The sequence below is a fragment of the Tyto alba genome, unplaced genomic scaffold (assembly GCF_018691265.1).
Source record: "Tyto alba isolate M040663 unplaced genomic scaffold, T.alba_DEE_v4.0 Super-Scaffold_8, whole genome shotgun sequence".
NCBI lineage: Eukaryota > Metazoa > Chordata > Aves > Strigiformes > Tytonidae > Tyto > Tyto alba.
In genome coordinates, this window is record NW_024881329.1 from 4119344 (window position 1) to 4139160 (window position 19817).

The window sequence follows — 19817 nt, forward strand, 5'->3', positions numbered from 1 at the left end:
GTCTTCTCAATAAAATTAGTAGTAGATAAACATTCAGAGATTTGAGTAAAGATTGCCTCATATGGAGTCTCTCAAACTCATCCAAAGCTCATGAGTTTTCAAACTGGGTCATGAAAGTCTTGTGGGAAAAGAGTTTGAGCTGATTTTTTGTTTGTTTGTTTTCTCCTGCTTCAAATTCAGACTGGAAATTCTGTGAAAATGTTCTTTACTGTGGCATTTCATCATGGTGATTTATGTCTTGCCTTGCAAACAGAGAAAATAGTATGAAGAAAAGATATTTAAGCCTTTTTAAATGTGAAAAGTCCAAGAGTTTTCCAAAGACCAAACCATTTGTTTCTGGTTTGGTCTTGAGATTAAGTGAAATGATTTCTGATTCAATTAAAGACCAGACTTTTATAGGTACGAGGCAACTCTGAGACAGATGGGTAATCGCTAGGATTTGCCTAAGTGTTTTGTAGTTAGTTGTCTGTCTGCATCTTTCGGAATTTATTTAGTATGTTTAAAAAAATCCGATGTTACCAAGAAGTGCTAGAGGCTGAAATTCTCAGTTACTCGCACAAAGCACATTTGCCTTGCGTGCTAAGCCCTGCTGTTCTTAAGAGCAGTGACTTGCCATAGGCCCCGGGCTGGCGCTGCTGTGGGGCCGAGCGTGCCCGTGGGACGAGCAGCCGTCGCAGCTCGGCAGAGCCGCTTGCCTGCGGGCATCGGGCCTGGCTTCACAAAGTCACTGCCACATCCCGGGCTTCTGCCGCGCACAACGGAGTCACTGTGTCTGTCACCGGGCGCTTGCTGCCCACGAGGAGCCAGCTCTGCCTGGCTCTGCCTTCTTGCGTAAGCCAGCGAACAAACATAGATTTTTAACAGCTTCCCATTACGGCACTCCGGGGTGGAGTCTCTCCGCCTGTAGTCACCTACTCCATTACCCAAATGTGTTTGCGATTTGTCTGGTTTTGGTTGAATTTTAGGCACTTTATCAGGTTGTTTTTCCTTGCGTTCTGGCCAGGATGTCAGTTCGTATTTAAAACAGCATTAATGATGTGACATTAACCCTTATGATAACCTCGTAGTTGCTTATTACAGGATATTTAATAGGATTTTTAAGTGTAATTCAGGACACATGAAGTGTTTGTCAGCAAATCTCCAGGAAAATCAATACAAACTCAAAACTCTGGGAGAAAAGGCAACTTTGATATTCTTCCAATGCTTGTTCTTTTTTTCTCTATTCTAAAAGCCTTGTAAAACTTGAGTAATAAAAATATATAGGAGAAAAGAAAGGGGGGAATATCCCATGCACTGGCACGTTTGAATGTGGAGAAGCCTAGATCCTTGTAATTGCCTGCTTGCACAAATATCTGTGGTGGTATTCAGGCTCTGGTTAAGGTCTCAGTAGATTAATCTGGTGAGAGTATGCTTTCATAAACTATAAGGAGAGAAAAATAATATGAATAAAAAGGGCATATGAAGGGTGAAGAACAAATATAGCTTCAGAGCTTGGTTTAGCTGATACTGCACCATCCACAGGTGGGATACATTTGGCTTACTTTCTCTTTCTGTAGAAGCCAGGGAGGAAAGCAGTGTTAAAGCTGCACAGAAAGCCCTTCAGTGGACTTGGTAAGGGCAGGCTTACTCCCATGCTTTTCGGCAGAATTTCAAAATTCCCAGATGTTTTTCAGTCCCCAAAGTCATCAGGGTTGTAATAATAAAGACTGAAATTAAAGACCCGAATAATGTAAACTGTCAAGTCAACTCTCCACTCTTCATTTGAGGGTGGCATTTCTACATTAGTACCCTCAGTGCCAGTTAAAACTCTATGATGCACTAGAATGCAACTGAAACTAATTTTGTTTCAGAGTCCCTGCACATGGTTAGCTTACTCCCCTCTTGTGGTTTGAGCCCAGAGGACAACCGAGCACCATGCAGTTGTTCACTCAGCCCTTCCCCTCTCAGGAATGGGAAAGAAAAAATGAAGTGAAATGGCTCAGGAATCCTGTTACGGACAGGGAGGGGTGGCTCACCCATTACGGTCACAGGCAAAAGGCAGACTTGTTAGGGGAAGAAAAAAGGAACACCACTTGAATTCAAACACTAACGAAGACAACACTTCACAGACTAGCTGGGACAGTGAGAAGCACCACCACATCCAAAACCTCCTCCCTCACCCTCCCTTCTTCCCGGGCTCAGCTCTGCTCCCGATCTCTCCAGCTCCTCTCCCAGCAGCGCAGGGGGCAGGGGATGGGGGTTACAACCTGCTCGCTGCTCCTTCCTCCTCGGGAGGTGGGGGGGAACGCCGCACATCCCTCCCCTGCTCCACGGGGCCCCCCCTCTCACTACAGACAGTCCCCCACAAACCTTCTCCGCAGTGAGTCCTCCCCACGGGCCGCAGCCGTTCCCGAGCTGCCCCGGCGTGGGTCCCTCCCCGCGTGTTGCAGCCCTCCCAGAGCTGAACTACAACAGCGGGGGCTGCTTCTCCCCTCAGCCCAGGCTTAATTAAGTGCAGCCGCCTGTCCCGGCGTGGGCTCCTGCACAGGCTGCAGGTCGGCCTCTGTTCCACCAGTGACCCCCATGGCGGGCAGGGGGGCGGCCCTGCCCCCTCACCACAGGATACAGGGGGTTCTGCTCCCGCCCTTCCTCCCACTGACCTCGGTGTTTGTCCTTCTTCTAACTCCTCCTTGCAACTCCCCAACCCCCTCCCAGGTCTCCCTTCTTAAATGTGCTCTCACAGAGGTGCAGCCACCATCACTAGTTGGCTCGGCCCTGGCCAGACCTGGGTCCAGCTTGGAGCTGGGGGAACTTTTGAGAAGCTTCTCACAGGGGCCACCACTGTAGTCCCCTCCCTGCTGCAAAAACCCTGGCACAGAAACCCAGCAAATCCCCCTCTCTGCTCTTGGCCCATGCAGAGCTCATGGATAAAAAAGCATATACAAGGTATAAAAGTATCTGGGAGAAAAGTACTACTGATGTTCAGTGCACCCGAACACTTCCCCGCTTTCTTAGAAGATTTTCAGTGAGGAATCACTGCTGATGTCTATTGAAAGTCTCCTCGCTAATCATGACTTTGACTTCTCATCACCTTCAAATACCTTCCGGATTCTGATATTTTCAGAATCAAAATTTACTCCTTTTCTCTCCAGTTTTGTCTGCAATTTGCATTAACTTGCTTGACTTGTATTAAATGAATGCTTTCATATACATAAATTACTATGTATGTTAGCTTATAAAGATAGGTATTTTTATGAAATAATCATTCAAATCTGGAAATAACATATGATCTTGTACTACCAGTGTATCTGCAAAGTGCTTTCTAGAAAATGCTAATGTGGTTTGGTAAGTCCTTTTTCCTCCAAAAAACCCTGGTCTCACAAAAGTTTGAATGGACATGTTTTTGCTTGGTTTTAGGGCATCCCTATCATTACTTTAACACAGAAAGCACAGCTGCAAAACTAATAACTACACTGAAAGCCTAGTTTTGCTGTGTTGCTATTTAGCATCTGTGCTCCTCAAAGTACAAGGAGTATATTCTCTGAATTGTGACCCATTCTGACACGATGCCGTGCAGCCAAAGAGTAAGGATAAATAGAAAAAAGTTATACTGCAGTACTGTTTGGTACAAAGGTGGCAAAGGAAGGAAATGTGGAAAAGTGTTTGCATGCTCATTGAGCAATGGCATGCAGAGTGAAGATGCCCGTGAGATCTGATAGAAAGAGTCACAGTAGGCTATGAAGGGCTGTGAAAATGAGGGTAACTTATGAGTGATACAACAGGGAGGAGAAACCACAGGAAACATGCATAAAAGGTAAAGGGGAGAAAAAGTTAATTGGAAAGTGTAGGAAAGTCAGAGGAGAAGACACCGAGGCCAAGAGCTAAAGTGAAGGAAGGTGGCTAGAGGAGAGAGCTGGCTCACAGTGGCATAGAGAGAAAGGAGAAAAGGAGAGGCTGATGCAGTGCTCTTTTAAATAAGACTTTCAGGAGTGCCTATCTAATTAAATCAGTGGAGCTCTGATTTGAACCAGCTGATGGTTTAGCTAACTGTTTCTGATTCTACCTCTTTTGCATGTAAGACACTTGAGAGTGTCTGTGATCTTGCACCCCAGAAAAATTAAATTGTCACAGTAATTTTAAAGCCGAGTAAGATATCTCTTCGCTTTCGTAAGTAACATTTCCCATGTGTTTTGTGGTATGGTGGATGATGTTAATCTTGAGGTGGGAATCCCCTGATTCTCAGACAGGTAGAACATAAAAGGTGCCCTCCTCAATTCCACTACTAATGTGTTTCCTCAAATGACTTTTGGTCCTGGACTGTAGTCGCTCTTCTAGATGTTGGTAGCTTAATTTCCATTTAACTGTTGATACTGCCAAGAGAAACATGTTGTCATATCAGTTCTTTGAATACTGGATTCTTCGACTGTATCAATACCACTGAAAAAAATATTTCTAGAAATATAGAGCCCTCCTAAAATTAGCCAGGATCAAGAGACTCGTATCTCCTACACTGAGTGTAGTTGAGCTGATATTCAACCCTTATTAAGAAAATGTTGCTTTGCAGAAATACTTGTTGCAAAACTGTAAAGTTACAAAGTAAGCTGATATTTTTAACAAAGTACTCGACTGTAAATTATTCTGTAAACATCATCACATATTTTACACAAGATTGGAATATTAAGCAAAATATTTTTTTTTTTGTCTAACAGAACTTAAGTTGAAAGGTACAACAAGTTTGTTAACAATTTCTGAATTGAGAGGGAAAAAGTAATTAAAGCACATGGTGTTTTCCATATTTAACTTACTAGATAATTATTCTATGCCAAAAAAAATGTTGTTGAGCTATGCTTGTGCTTTGAAGCCACAAAAAGAAATGGAGTTCACATACCAGAGTAGTTAGTCCCAGCCAGTTTCTGACTCCAGCATATCAGCTCGTAAAATTTCCTCTGTCTTTTTTCAATAGTAATAACACAGCATATTCTTTAGCTATTAGATTGAACAGGAGAACTTGGACGTTTCACATCAGACTTGCCACACAAAAGATAGAACCTAATTAGTAAGCGTAAATCTTGAATTCTCCTCAATATATGATCTACATTTGCTATATTAAATTTTTCTTGTTGTATGGTGATGTGCAGAAGAATGGCGAGGAAGCAGGTGGACATGTTCAGGGAAGGCGTGTGATGGGACAACCCAGCAAGGACAACATAAGCAACAATATGCTCCAATGCGAAGTAAACTTCCCACTGCCTTAACAAAGCATAAAGGGATTTATTGTAAAGAATCTGGGAAACAGCTGTACTGACCTCCATCGCTTATCTCCTCGCCATTCTTCTGCACGTAACCATACACTTGTATATACAAATTTTTCAATTTTCTGCTGATCCCTCGATACACTAAGCAGGTGTGTAAGTTCAGGCTTGTGCTCTCCCCTTGACTTCAGTAAGCCTGCTCATGCACCCACTTTGGTGAGATGAGGGGCTTCAAAGCAACTGGGTACACTGAGGCTGGAACTTTTGCACAGGATGTGCATGAAAGAAGGGTTTATCTAGCTAGCCATTTTGAACACATAATTCCTTAAATGTGATACAGTCCATATTTTTAGTGGTTTCCAAGCTGCGAAGTGCCTCTTCTTTCACATTTGTACAATTTGTACCTCTGGTTACACATGGAATAGGTCAGATTGTCACAGTTATTTAGGTACCTCATGAGATTTTTCAGAACTGTGTATCCCAGCCTAATTAGATGGGCTGATAGACATCTTTGGAAATCCCATCGGGGACATCCATAGATGTCTGTATGCAAATATCATCTTGGATTCACAAGAGACAAAGATGAGATCTGAATCGGAGCATCTGCGGGAGTAAAGTGAAGCAAGGGAGGTGGTATTTGAAATTGGACTGCGGCTTTAAACGGCGGTAGTGATAACAGGATGACCGTGAAGCAGTTGCGGGTCTAATATTAAATTTTCTACAAAGTATGAGTTTGTGAAAAAATCAGTCTTTGGTTTCAAATTATTTAACAAAACAAACAAAAAGTCATGGTGATTATTATGGTTACTGAGATTTTCTAACACGTGATTTGACATATCAAATGTTGATCGTAAGAGAGAATTGTGCTAATAACATAAATTCTGTCTTACACTGTTTTGTCCAAATCTTTCTTTGCAAGTACAATTACATAGAGCAGTTTTAGCCAGCTATTTCAAAAGGGCTCAGATTTTTTTAGGCTGTCTCTGATTATTGTAGCACAAATTTTTAGCCATGTGTGTTTTTTGAATGCTCCCCACAATATGCCTAGTAGCTAAGACTGAATTCATTTTCATGCTGCGTTTTTCTAATGTTCTCAGGTAGCTACATCTTCACTTGAAAAAGATTCAGGTGCCCATCATGGCCACTTTAGAGACATTTTTCCTATGAATTGCAACCTTTTCAGTGAAGTACAGAAACACCCTAGCTTTTCATCAGGAGGCATGGACAAAAGTACCACTTCACTGAACTGCAGCCAATAAAGGGACAGAGGTTAGATTACCGTGGGCAAGTACTGTGTGTGCAGATGAGCGATCTTGCAGTAAGCTTAAAATTATCTTCCCTCTTTTCCTTTCAAATGTCTTGAGTTGGGGGGTTTAGGGTTTGCTCTAAAATAATACACTGGTGTAGAGATTTAACATGATGTGCCATCATACTTTATCTCAATCCGAGCTTGTTTCTGGTTTTAATCAAACCATTGTGTCATGTATGTGAGTGAATTTCTGGAAGTACCAGAACTCTGACCCTGACAAGTTATAGACTAATGCCTCTTGGCAATGCTGATATTCCAGTCCATTATTTTACACTGTATTTTTTTTTTTATTTAAAAACAAAGAAAACAAACAAACAAATCTGTGTCTTAGGATTCAAATTTGAACTGACTGTGGCTGGATTTGTTTTTTTTTTTTTTTTTGTCCAGTGAGCCATAAGAGAGGCTAAAATGATAGACAAGTGGCTGGGAATCTTAAAAGACAATAAATAAACACTCTTTATATCGTCTTAATGCTCTTACATATTTCTGAAGAGAAATTATCGCTAATGTGTTAGTATTAGTTCTCCTATTGCCTGATTAAGGAGTTTATAACCCTATGGTGAGATGACAGGCTGCTAGTTACTTCTTTCCCAGTGAAATATAGCCTGATATTCAAAACCAGAGGCCTGTGTTTGCCAGGTCTTGCTCTATAAGGGAGATCCTAATCTCAAGATAAACTGCTTAAATAAAAGTTGATGAAAGAACAGTCCGAATAGTGGATTATGCTCTAACAGTTTTACAGTGCTTTGCTTTAGGACAATTCTGTGCTTGTGTCCTTAGGGAAGTCAGTCAAAGAGATGATGTTTTTGGTGTTTACAGAATTGTATTCATCTTGATTTTTACTAAATTAATTTCTGTTCAGCACTTGCATATTCATTTTCATTTTGTACTAGGAAGAAATTATGGGGAAAGGGTTAAGAGCATGCTTGCTCTTCATCTGTTTTAAATCCATAAATGTGAGCCCCTGTGCTGTTTCCAGGTTTCAGATTACGCTCTGTGATTTATAGGAAAAGGCTGTTCTCCACAAGTTGAAATCCCATGTGTTTCCCCACCGTTGTAAAATAACAAATCCTGGAGAATGCTTCCAGTTGCAAAAATTGCAGTTTTGAACTACATTTGTAACTGCTTTTTTTCCTGAAGTGATGGCACTGACATGGGAAGTGAAGTCCCCTTGTCCTAGTGCTGTCTGTTCAAGGTTTGCCACGCTTTTCATTGCAGCTTACAAACTGTAGCAACACCCGTATGTTTATAGTCTTCCATCACTTTATTTTTGGAGGATACACCCACTAAAAAGTGCAGCTGTGAGCAGGCGCTTATATCATTCTGCATAAGTTACATCCAGAGCCCCTACAGAGAAGGCAGGCCAGAAGCCACGGTGACCTAATGATCCATCAGCTTCCAGTCCCTTCTAGTGTCTCATGGTGTAAATCAGCACAGAATTTGGCCTCATGTTTTTCGGTTGATTTCTGTGGCAATGATGGGGTTTTTTTTTGATATGGTGTGATTTTGATACGGTATGATATGGTATGATAGTGCTTAGAAACAGCTTCACAGCAGCGACTTCCATCTTCTCTTTTTCATTACAAAATGGCAGGAGAATTTTCCAATCATCTCTGTAGTAGAAAACAACATGGAAAATGCTAGGATTTCTGAAATAGTATCATCGCTGATTTTGGTAATGTAAATATTGATATTCAGGTCAATGGCCTTTTCCTTTCAGATATTTCTTCCTCCTGTGATTCCTGTGTCTGCAACATGAGAGCCACTTTATTTTGTCAGTCACAACTGTGTAATTACTTTCATTTGGGTTGAACAGCTGAGATAGTCTCTCGATTTAGCTACTTTGCCTTGGTAGAATAGCCTGAACTTGTGAGGGTGTATGAGTGAATCTAGCCTCTTATTTATGATTGGTTTTACAAAGAAAAAACAACTTTTTTGTCTCTGTTCACCACTATTTAAAAATACACATATTACTGAGATGCGGGGAAAAAAACTGAAGGAGGTTCTGGCTGCAGCCATTGTGTGAGGTTAAATAAGTAGCAAAGCAATATTGTTTTGACCTTCCACAGATCCCCTATGAAGTGCTTCAGTAATCAACCCAATAAAAACTTATTTCTTTTGTCTCAAAACAAAAGGTTAAATGAAATATTATTATTAGTATTACATGATGAGTCTTTATTAAGATGTGGGCTACTGCATATATTAAATTATGTTAAAATATTATGTACAGTGGAAACAAATAATTGAGAATTCTTAATGAGTTTACTACAATTTTGATGCTTCGTGATGTCTCATACTCGGCATTAGATATTTTTGTGTACAGGTTGTATCCGATGTGTACTGTGGGCAATGCAATTTAAGCCAGATAGCCTAGAGTGTGCAGTGCTCTTGTAACTCCCTGCAACAACTACAACAAAGAGCTACCATGTAGTGTCATCAACTTATTGAGTATAAATGAAGTAGTGTAACATCAGCTGGTTTAATATATAAAGGTTCTTGTAAGTTTAACAGGCCAACAGTAGAGAGGCAAGTAACCACAGGCAATATGATTATTTCTTCCCAGTATCACTGATTGTAGCCGTGCGTTTCCTTGTATAACTCAGAGCCATGAATGACAAAGCTCTGCAAATTATATATTTTTTTTTTATCTGAAAAGATTGCTCTTAACCAGATGCTGCAAAATAATAATATCCATGGCTTTCTGTGTGCACTAAACTACAGCTCTGTTGTGTTCTGTCTTCAACTTCTTTAGAAAAGTTTAGTATGTCTGTAAGACAGTGCTGTACATTATACTTATCTGTGATCTCATTTGTGTCTAGTTACTTTCAAATTGCTTGGCCTTGAAACCATGTAACAAGGCAACTGCCTTCTAACTCAACAAGATTCAGAGAGTGAAGAACTAAATAAAGGTTCACTGTGATTTGATATGGGTATCAATATCAATTGGTATTTGATAACAATATCATCAAAGTTGGGGAACAATAGCCAGTTCTGACAAAATGGGAACTGGTTTTTATATTTTTCCTGCTTTCTCAACAGAGTATTTCAGTCCCTTCCAAAAATAATTTTGTCTTCCTTTCCACCCCTCCCACGCCTCCCATGTCCTTTGTGAAACTCTTCATACCCTGGTAACAGACATAAGTAAAAATAGAATTGTGAAAATATAAAGCAAAGGCAATTTAGGATGTACAAGAAATCACATGCACTTGCCTGACTTCAGCACAAACTTTTACAGCAAGGGTTATGTTCTTAGCAAGCATCATTGTGGGCAGACCACAAAGGAAATCTCTGATGCTACATCTGTTTGGCCCAACATACCTTCAGTTCTGAAAACATCTGCATTATCTTTATTCTAGCTACAGCAATTTGTCTGGGTTCTAGACATGCTACGTATTGGACCATTTACCCTGAGAGAAGTTGGACAAATCTGAGCGTTGCACTGTAAAATCCTATTTGTTTAGCTATTCTGGATTGTCTTCAGTTTAGTAGGAAGCCAGTTTTTATTTTGTTTGTCAAAATATGCTGAGGAATAGGGGGACAACTGGGAACTGAGTAGAGGGTCAGGGTGCTCGAAAACTTTGTTTTTATAGTGTACTTATCTTCCTTATCCTGTGTCCAGTCTTCCAGTATCACATAAATGCTTTGTAGAAGGCTGTTCTTGAAAACTCAGTTGTAAAATGATCCACCTTGAGTTACAGCAATATAGTCGGCATGCAGCAGTATAGATATTTGAGAGTTTGTACTTCAGGTGAGTTATGAAGCCAAACCCCTTGTGAGACTTGTGTTCCCTATCAGAAAAACGGCTTCCCAAACCTTCTGCGTTTCATGCCACGCTCCAGGCTGGGGGTGTGGAGCTGCCCACCCCTCAGGGAGGCTGCAGCTTTCTGACGGCTTCCCCCAGTTAGATGCTGTGCTCCGATGGCATGACGATGAAAACCTGCACAATTTTTTTCCTTGTTAAAACATTTCATATAATAGAAGGCTATTTTTATTATTAACTGAAGATACGAAAACATCAAAATCCTCCAAAGGCAATGTTATATTTTAAACTTTTTTGCATGTCTCTTAACAGTCCACAAACCAAGCTAAACCAGTCTATCTGTAGAGAAAGGAGGATTTCTATAACTACATGAAAGGATTCCTGAGTTAAACCCATGACTTTTGAGAAGGGAGACATGAAAGATGCCATAAAATAAGATACAAATCCATTAAAAGATGACTGTGGATTTAAAATCACATATTTTAAATTAAAAAAAAAGACCAGCCACAGATAGTTGGGAGAATACATAGTTGGGAGAGGAGCTTACAAATGATAATTCAGCTTAAGATAATTCCCCTGGGGCTGTTTTCACATTCAGTAAAGAATAATCAAGATGTTTACTGGTTGAAGTGTTCACCGAAAGACTGAATTTGACATTATTCTCACAGAGTATTCTTGCAGAGCAGTTTAAAAATGTGTAATCACTACTATTCCTATGGGAAGTCAGCCGCTGCATTCCTGTAGGTAGAGAACAGAAATTACATTATGAGACATGGGCATTTAAATCAAAGAAGCTTGCATTTTTAAAATTAAACACTCAAAATGTACTATTCAATAGAATTCATAAATTGAATGTCTTCACAGAAATCATTTGCTGCTGACATTGAATTATTCAGTGCCTAGCTAACAGATGCATTTGATGGTATCTTACCTGTTGACGAGCATGGATAAGAGTTCAGTAGACACAAATCTTTCATAACCAGACTACTTGTTTGCCAAAAATTACTCAAATGCCTTTGACTGTTAAGACCAAAGAAGTTTTAAAAATCTAGCTTACCTGCTATTTGTGATTCTCCTTGTTCTAGGTATATCTATTATTTCTGTATTCCTATTGCATTTAAAATTGTGAAGACCCTGGAGGTGAGGACTGGGGGATAGCTGAATTAATTTCATTTGTCTTGTCACTAGTTTCTAACTTTATTTTCACGAGTGGATGGGAATTCCAGAGGGCAAGGTCTAGTAGAGAATGTTTGTCCATTAAAAATGTTATGGGAGCATTTATGTGAACACTAAGCTTGGCTGAAGCCCATTTAATAAAAGTTCAGTTTTGTAACTGGTTTGCTCTTCAAGTGTCGTCATACTTTTCTGACACTTCTGGGCAGCTTTTACTGGTTTGCTCTTAAGATGATTTTTGTGAATCATTTATGGGCCAGGGCATATTTTGAGAGCCCCTGATAAATGAACCTAGTGATGACAAACAGCAGTTGCCAAGCTCTAGCAACTAATGAAAGGAAAAGCTGGGTAGTCCACATTATTTGAAATAATCAGTGATTCTGTTTATGTTCCTGGGTAAGGAGATCATGCATTTCCTATTACAAAATACACAGCGATGCAACCTAATCCCTTCCAATTTATCGCATCTAAAATGTTGCCCATTATCAACTGTAATGGGCAGGGAATGACAGAATGTGTGAAAAGACGAGAATAACCTTGAGCCACAGCAAATTCTATACCCAAAGTGCCTGGAGGACTAACGATGAAAGATTTCATTAGACTTAAATGCACTAATGAAATGGCTTAATATAGTTACGAGTCTCGTCCACCAGATTCTGTGACAAGGAACGCTTTTCAGTGCCTGAATGGAAAAAAATATTTCAGTTCACATGCACAACATATTATTAAAATCTGATGTGTTAAAGATAAAGTTCAAGTCTAAATAATGATTACTGCCAAAAGCTTCAGCCTTCTTTCTTAATATTTTAGCTCTGTCCTAAGTCAGAAATTTAAGATGACTGTAGAGAATTTAAATATGTTTGAAAACTGAGCTTGACTTCAAATCAGTGTTAGGTTTACTGAGAAATGGGCATTTTGTAAAAGATATTATAGATCTGTGGCTCTCTCCTACTGAGTTTTCCTTCTTGTTAAACTCATTATGAATAGACACCGCTGACCTTTTAACTCCGATAATATCAGCGTCCATGTACATTGGGAGGTCTGTGCCAGACATTATGGTCTTGATAATAAAATGTTCTACAAATGAACAAAAGGAAAGTGTTATAAATAGGAAATTAGCACCACCTTTCCTCTGTCTTGTTGCTTTAATATTTCTGTTAACACTAAACCAATATGTAGAACACCTTCCTGAGATGAAAAGGGGAACAAAGTTCTAACGGCTTTACTAAGGATTTTGTACAAAAATCATCAGCTTTCTAAGGACATATTTCTATCTAATTAGTAATTGTTTTCCTCTTTTTGTCCTTTAATGAAGGAACTGTGTATTTCATAATAGCTATTAATCTTGTAAAACTTCATTACAAAACAAAAAAAGTTTTTATTTTTCTTGAAACATAAAACAACTAAAGCGTGCAACTGCTGACTTCCTTTTTTGTAAAGCCACCTGCTTTTTGTAACCAAAAATCTCAGCCTTGGTCCCAGAAATCGTTGCTCTGGGGCGGCCCTGCAGGTCCCCTTGCAGGGCGGCGGCAGGCGGGTGCTGGCTGAAGCTGGTGACATTCACTGTGGCTGCCGGTGAGTGTGGGACTGGGGAATGAGCCACATCTTGGGAAACCCACTGAGGTTTTGGCTGGCTGTGTTGTGACAAGTGAATAGTATTGCAGGCAAATGTACCAATGGCTCCATTATAATAGTCTGGAGCATTTATAAATATATAGCAACTTTCCAACCAAATTAGAATATCCGTAAAATTACCTGAAGTTCTTTAGCGTGCTTGTTTTCCAAATGACGTGAAATTCCAGTCCAGATTTCCAATGGACTAATGAAGAGATCAGATTTCCTCCAAATGACTTGTTGTAGGTTAAGTGTCCTAACAACAAAAGGAGGCAGGAAAAACTAATGTTTTCTAGTAATTTTATTCTGTCAGGATTTCTTTTATAATGTAGGTGTTCAATCCACTGTATTTCGTTGCTGAGGGGAGTGGGGGTGAGGTGTGTGTTATCCTCAGTTCTTATGATTTGAGGAACGCCTGCATCCACAACAGGTTACTTTTTCAGTGCACAATTAAAGCAAGCCTAGTTTATACCTACAAATAATGTATCTTTGTATGAATCTGTTAACCCTATTACCACTAGAATGGTTTTCTGATGTTGATGGAATCAGAGATTGGTTTGGGTTGGAAGGGACCTTAAAGCCCACCCAGTCCCACCAGCCCAGGGGGCTCCCAGCCCCGTCCAACCTGGCCTTGAACCCTTCCAGGGAAGGGGCAGCCACAGCTGCTCTGGGCACCCTGGGCCAGCGCCTCACCCCCGGCACAGGGAAGAACTTCTTCCATATATCCAATCTAAATCTCCCCTCTTTCAGTTTAAAACCATTAACCCTTGACTTATACCTACATCCCCTGATCCAGAGTCCCTCCCCACCTTTCCTGTCCCCCCTTTAAGCCCTGGGAGGCCGCTCGAAGGTCTCCCCGGAGCCTTCTCTTCTCCAGGCTGAACCCCCCCAGCTCTCTCAGCCCGGCCCCCCAGGGGAGCTGCTCCAGCCCCCCCAGCATCTCCGTGGCCTCCTCTGGCCCCGCTCGAGCAGCTCCGGGTCCTTCTGCTGTTGGGGGCCCCCGAGCTGGCCCCAGCACTGCAGGGGGGTCTCCCCAGAGCGGAGCAGAGGGGGACAATCCCCTCCCTGGCCCTGCTGCCCCCCCTGCTCTGGCTGCAGCCCAGGGCACGGGTGGGTTCTGGGCTGCGAGCGCACGGGGCTGCCTCACGAGCAGTTTTCCCCCCACCAACCCCCCCAGTCCCTCTCCTTGGGGCTGCTCTCCAGCCACCCCTCGAGGGCCCAGCCTGGGTTTGTGCTGGGGATTGCCCCGACCCACGGGCAGGACCTTGCCCTTGGCCTTGTTGAACCCCATGAGGCTCACACGGGCTCCCCTCTCCAGCCCGGCCCTCTGGATGCCATCCCTGCCCTCAGCGTGTCCCTGCACCACACAGCTCGGTGCTGTTGGCAAACTTGCTGAGGGTGCTCTTGATCCCACTGTCAGTGTCGCCAACAAGGTTGTTAAACAGCACCAGGCCTAACACCAACCCCTGAGGAACACCACTCGTCACTGCTCTCCACTTGCTGAGTTGTTATATCCTCCTTCATCCTTCTGGATCATTCCTATGGGTTCTGACAATGTTATGGCATCACTGGCGGCTCTGGGACCTAATTCCGTGAGTTTAAGTCCACGGGAAATGTCATGTAGTATATGCTGTGTTTATATTGAGAAGGAAAATTGCTGGTAGCCAGTGCAGGCTGAAATGTTGTCTAGTATTGGAAGCAGTAATCTTTAGACTGATTTTACAGGCATACAAACTGCTTCAGTTTGGTTTTGAAAGTAATATGCTGATGGTTGTTGGAATCACTCAAATGGTGATTAGTGAGTCCCTTCAGATGTTGGTTATTATGACACTAATGGGTATGGTGAGCCTGAAGCTCAAAGCCTGAGGAGCTGTCAGGAGAGGAAAATAGCTTTGTTAACAAAGGGGCAGAACCCTTGTCTGCTGACCCTCTTGCTCATGCCCTCAGACAAGCTTTCTCCCAAAGTTAGGCAAAACCAAATGTGTAAAAATGAGGGATTTCAAGTGCAAAAGAGCTCAGGTCCTGCAAGCTCCACAGAAGCAAGCGGGGTCTCTGGAGCCAGCCCTGTCCCCAGCGTGAGGGCGGGCGGCCCTGCCGTCGGCGGCTCCAGAGGCCCCTTCCCGCTCGCTGCAGGGTGCAGGCACAGCCAAGGTATGTTGCTGCTCCCTGTAAGCACTCTCAGATGATGTCATTTCCCTCCACGCTTCTAAAAAAAGAAAAAAAAAAAAAAAAACAACCAGTATTCATGAAACTCTTGCTCTGGGGATGGTCATGTATCGAGTGGCTATCTGGCATCTAAACAGGCTGTTTGTCCCCTGAGGTTGCAGACAGACATTCTGTAACCAGAATTCAGAGATGTCACGAGTGGCTGAACAAACAAATATTGCCAGTTAATGGTTAAACTTTCAATTTACTAAAGCATTTGTTACCAGTTTGCGAAAGAGATCAAACAACTGTGAATCATAACCTTGGCTACTAATTAAATCCTTTATTCCCTTCCCTCATCGCAGAAGCATTTAATCTTGGGGAATCAGGACAGCCTGTTGTGCCGAATTAGATTTTACAGCATAAGCAGAAACAAGCTTACTGTAGGGTTTCCTGCTGGAGCTGGAAATGGGAAGGAATAAAATGAGAATATTAACTTTCCCTCCTGGCATGGAAGTTCATGTTATCACTGAACAATGATTGATGTAAAATAGCTGCATTGGAAAATCATTTTGGTGGTGTAGCTTTGTTATTTCACTGAATGGTGAATATTACTTTTATTATCTGTCTGTCTTGCTTATAGATGAGACTCGTCACCCAGATAGAGAATGAGAGATTTGGTGTGTTTTACTGGTGACTGTCTGTCCCAAATAAAAATATTTTACTCAGAAATAATGGACTGTGAAGAACACCCCAGAGGAAATGAGGCATAAACCAAAATACTACAAGCAGTTTTATTGCAATTGAGATTTATTTCTATTTGTCATAAGATAGTTTTGTGTGCATTTATGTATGGGATGTACAGCTGCGTGACAGTTACACTTTCACACCCTTGATATTTAATAGAAGATTAAGTAGCACTTATCTTTTTGGATCCCATCTCTGTGAAGCAGAACTTAAAAACCCCACACACCTTATTTCCTTCAGGTTTTGGGGAAGTTGTCCTTGTCCCTAGCAGCGGAGTGATGCAGCAAGGGCTCGCAGAACAGGGATAGCATAAACTATTCGGCTGACTCCATTCACCGGGGCTTGATCCCAACAAGTAGCCGTCCCAGTTTGGCGGAGCAAATTTCTGGTTTTGTAACATGACCCATGCTGTTGCAGTCAGATCTGGGGGAGCAGGGGCCTGGAGAGAGTCTCTCTGAGACACCTCGGTCAGGTGTTAAGAGAGAAGGGCCGCCCTGTACAGATCCAGCTGCACATTCACCGATCGGTGCATAATTATTGAGGAACTGTCACTTCATATAAATGCACTTACAGCCTTGGTGATCTGTAGACCTGTGGTGGGAACCTGTATGTTATTAGTTTGAAAAACAACCATATTTTACACTATAGCTGGAAAAAGTAATCTTGCCTGTCATTGCTAAATCTGAACAATTTCTGTAACAGAAAAAAAAAGAAACACGTGAGAGGCAGTATCTAGAAGTAGCAAATGAGGGTGCTTTTTTGGTTCTGATTTGGGCTTTGCAGAAAGCTATTTTCCCACTAAAAAGTGTGAGTTTTCAGAAAGGGAATGCCCCAGCTACACTTGCCATGCTGTTCAGGAGACAGACATCCACCGTTTGCACATGTAGAACTTCTGTTTGTTGGGAGAAATTTGTCCTGAGGAAGTACATGAATACTCACTACAATTCCATGTTACATTTAACCGAAGAGTCTTGGGTGATGCCATGCTATATCATATCAAAGATCCAAACATGTACAAAACTTAAAAATTACTTTTCCATCCCATAGTGAGTGTGAACACTGTCAAGTTCAGTACGGACAGAAAGCACTGCCTAGTAATGTCTCCATATGCCTGTCTATCAGTATTACTACTAATAATTATATAAGGATAAAACATCTGGAATAGCTAACTCTGCCTTTACTGCTGCTTCCCCAAAGCCATCACTAGAAGTCTGTTTGGGCTAAGAGTTAGAAATACTAGATGTTCATGCATTTGAAAAGGAAACAAAGATTGTGTAACAGCTTCATTCAAGCACATCTTGACAAGAGTAATAGAATGAGCAAGTAGGATAAATCATCAGCACAGCTTAAATGTTTGATTTGATATTTTAATGTTAAGAAGAAAAATACATTCTTTTTGCAAGCTTTGAAAAATTTAAAAGACCTGTTGCTTTTAATGAACTGTTTAAAAAATAATGTCACATACTATGAAAATCTGTTATTTTAAAGTACAAAGAGCAAATTCTTCTTTTTCAATCCTGTTTTCACTTCATATGCATGTACATGAAGAGGGGGATACATTTATTTAAAGAATTTCAGATTATTTTGTCTTTATATACACTTGCAGTTTGGTTTTGGGATACATGTGTATCTAGATGTTGCATCCAGCTACTGCAAGATCATTTGGATTGTTTAGCAGTCGATGACTCAAATCTTTAGGGTGTTACTTAAAATATTTAAATATTTTTTGAAAAACTAATGAATGTAAATGAAGGAACGTATTGGCCAGGACTGGGGGGCGGTGGGGGGGGTGGGGTGTGGAAGCCCACAAAAACCCTACAAAAACCCCACAATCTGGATTTCTAGAGTAACTGTGTTTCAAAGCTGTGCATGGCTGAATATGCAGAAACCCGATAGCTTTTTTTTTTTGATGGAAGTGAAACTGGGAAAGAGGTTTGCTTAGACATAGGAGGAGGTTATGTGGACACCTCTTTACTGTGAAATGTACGCAAAGCTAGCACAGGTCAGATAAAATCCTGGATTTTTATAGCCTTCTTGAAAGGTGGGGAAGGTCAACATAATAGTGTGTTGTGCTCCCAGGCTGAATCGCAACTACTTACATTACACATTCACGTGTTAGTGAAGCATTTACTGCAGACTGTTATATTTATTGTGTGGATGGAGATGCTCTTTCACCCCACTCACCTTCCTCATTTTTCCCACAGGCTGCGAGAACACCACCGCGCTGCAATTAAGGTGATTCGTAGGATGCAGTATTTTGTGGCAAAGAAAAAGTTTCAGGTGAGTTGTGAATAGAAAGCTCCTTTTCTAAATAAACCCTTTTATTCTCCTGATTCATTGTTTCTTTTAGAAACTTAAATGAATTGTGTTAGTCTCTCTTCAGTAATGGTGAGCTACACCCACTATTCTCTCCCTCCTTCAATAGGGTGGTTGTTTAGCAGCAGGCTAGTCAACTGTGGATGCACTGGAAATAGGCTAAACTCCTGAAATGTAGTCTGAATTAAAATGTTATTTTCTGCTAATGGACTTGACCCTTAACCCTCTGTTATCGCTGTCTCTTTCTCGCAGTGCAAACATTCTCATATGTCTCCATTAATTCTGAGCTGTATGTTACTGTCGTGCCGAGTCAGTAGGATTAGAGATTAAAATACTACCTCAGCCTTGTTTCTGTCTTTTACTCAATGATAATGAAGTCCTGATAAGAAACTGGGGTGGAAATTTGTTAGCGTATTGGAAGGTTTCTCCTTCCTTTTCCCTTCTCCCCTCTGCATATGTAGGAGACCGCCTTCCCATTTTGTGAGATATCAGTTCTCTTTACTCCTCTAGCCCTCACTGAAACGTTTGCTGTGTGCCACTTTGCTTGCTGCGGTATTGCAATACTGTAAGCATTTAGCAGTAGCTAATCAACCTTGCTGAGTGGTCTGAATAAAATATTCTGAATGCAAACTTTCTAAGAATGTGGTTTCTAAATCAATTTCATTAATCCAGTAAAAACACCTGTCAACAGCCTTCAGCCTGATTTAAATCAGGTGAGCATGTGTATCTGTAAGAATTATATTACTTAAAACTAATTAATAAGGGTCAATCTCTGGAAAACAGGCTTCCCAACTGAAAATGCAAACAAAGAGGTGGCCTTAACTGCCCATGTCCATTTTCATATGTGACCTCACCATTACTGCTTACAGTTGACTAAAAAGCTTTCCCACCCTCAATCTAGACCCCCCGTAAAGGGAGGGTGTCCTCCTTTTTCCTTCCAATTTGAAGGGTGCAACGTTTAGGATCAAAAAGGTGATGATGACCACCAACAGTCCAGGAGATCACTGTTTCTGTAAGGCGATGCTTGCTGCTGCTTCCTCATTGAAATTCAGAAAGCACTGCCTGAATTCTTTCACAATTTCTACTTTGAGTCTTTTTACTAAAATTCATGAGCTAATTTATGGCTAACGTTGCCTGAACTTTTCAGAAATTTGTTTCAGTTAGGTATAATGTATTCAGACTGTCACCATTTAGGCTGAAATCTCCCATGCCTGGGGTTCTCTTGGAGAAAGCGCTTTCAGAAAGTTTCTGCTAGCACATTTCACCTGTTATTTTTGTTAGACTGAAATTAAGAAGGCACAATGTCTGGACTACTTGAAAATAATATTTATAGTCATTTTGTTGAGAAGCTCCTTAACACTTGCTGGCCAGCACTTGTAACGTTGCCAGGGATGTGGCCCATTCCAGAGATGTGTCCACTGCTCTTGTGTGAATAAGTGCCTAAATGTGGCCAGTTCCATTAAACTTTAATTTATTCTCATTCTAAAACCTGATTGTGATCTTTTGCTCTGTGGTAATTGCT

At 41.2% G+C, this 19817-nt stretch overlaps 1 protein-coding gene across 2 annotated transcripts in view; it reads left to right on the forward strand.

Moving 5' to 3' along the window:
- The window catches only part of KCNQ1 (potassium voltage-gated channel subfamily Q member 1), a 357709-nt gene that overhangs the window by 228735 nt on the left and 109157 nt on the right, over positions 1 to 19817 (forward strand). For both annotated transcript variants that reach the window (XM_042785622.1, XM_032984887.2), the window contains one exon: positions 18184 to 18259. In XM_042785622.1, coding sequence (XP_042641556.1) covers positions 18184 to 18259 — 76 coding nt within the window. The remainder of the gene's footprint in view (positions 1 to 18183; positions 18260 to 19817) is intronic.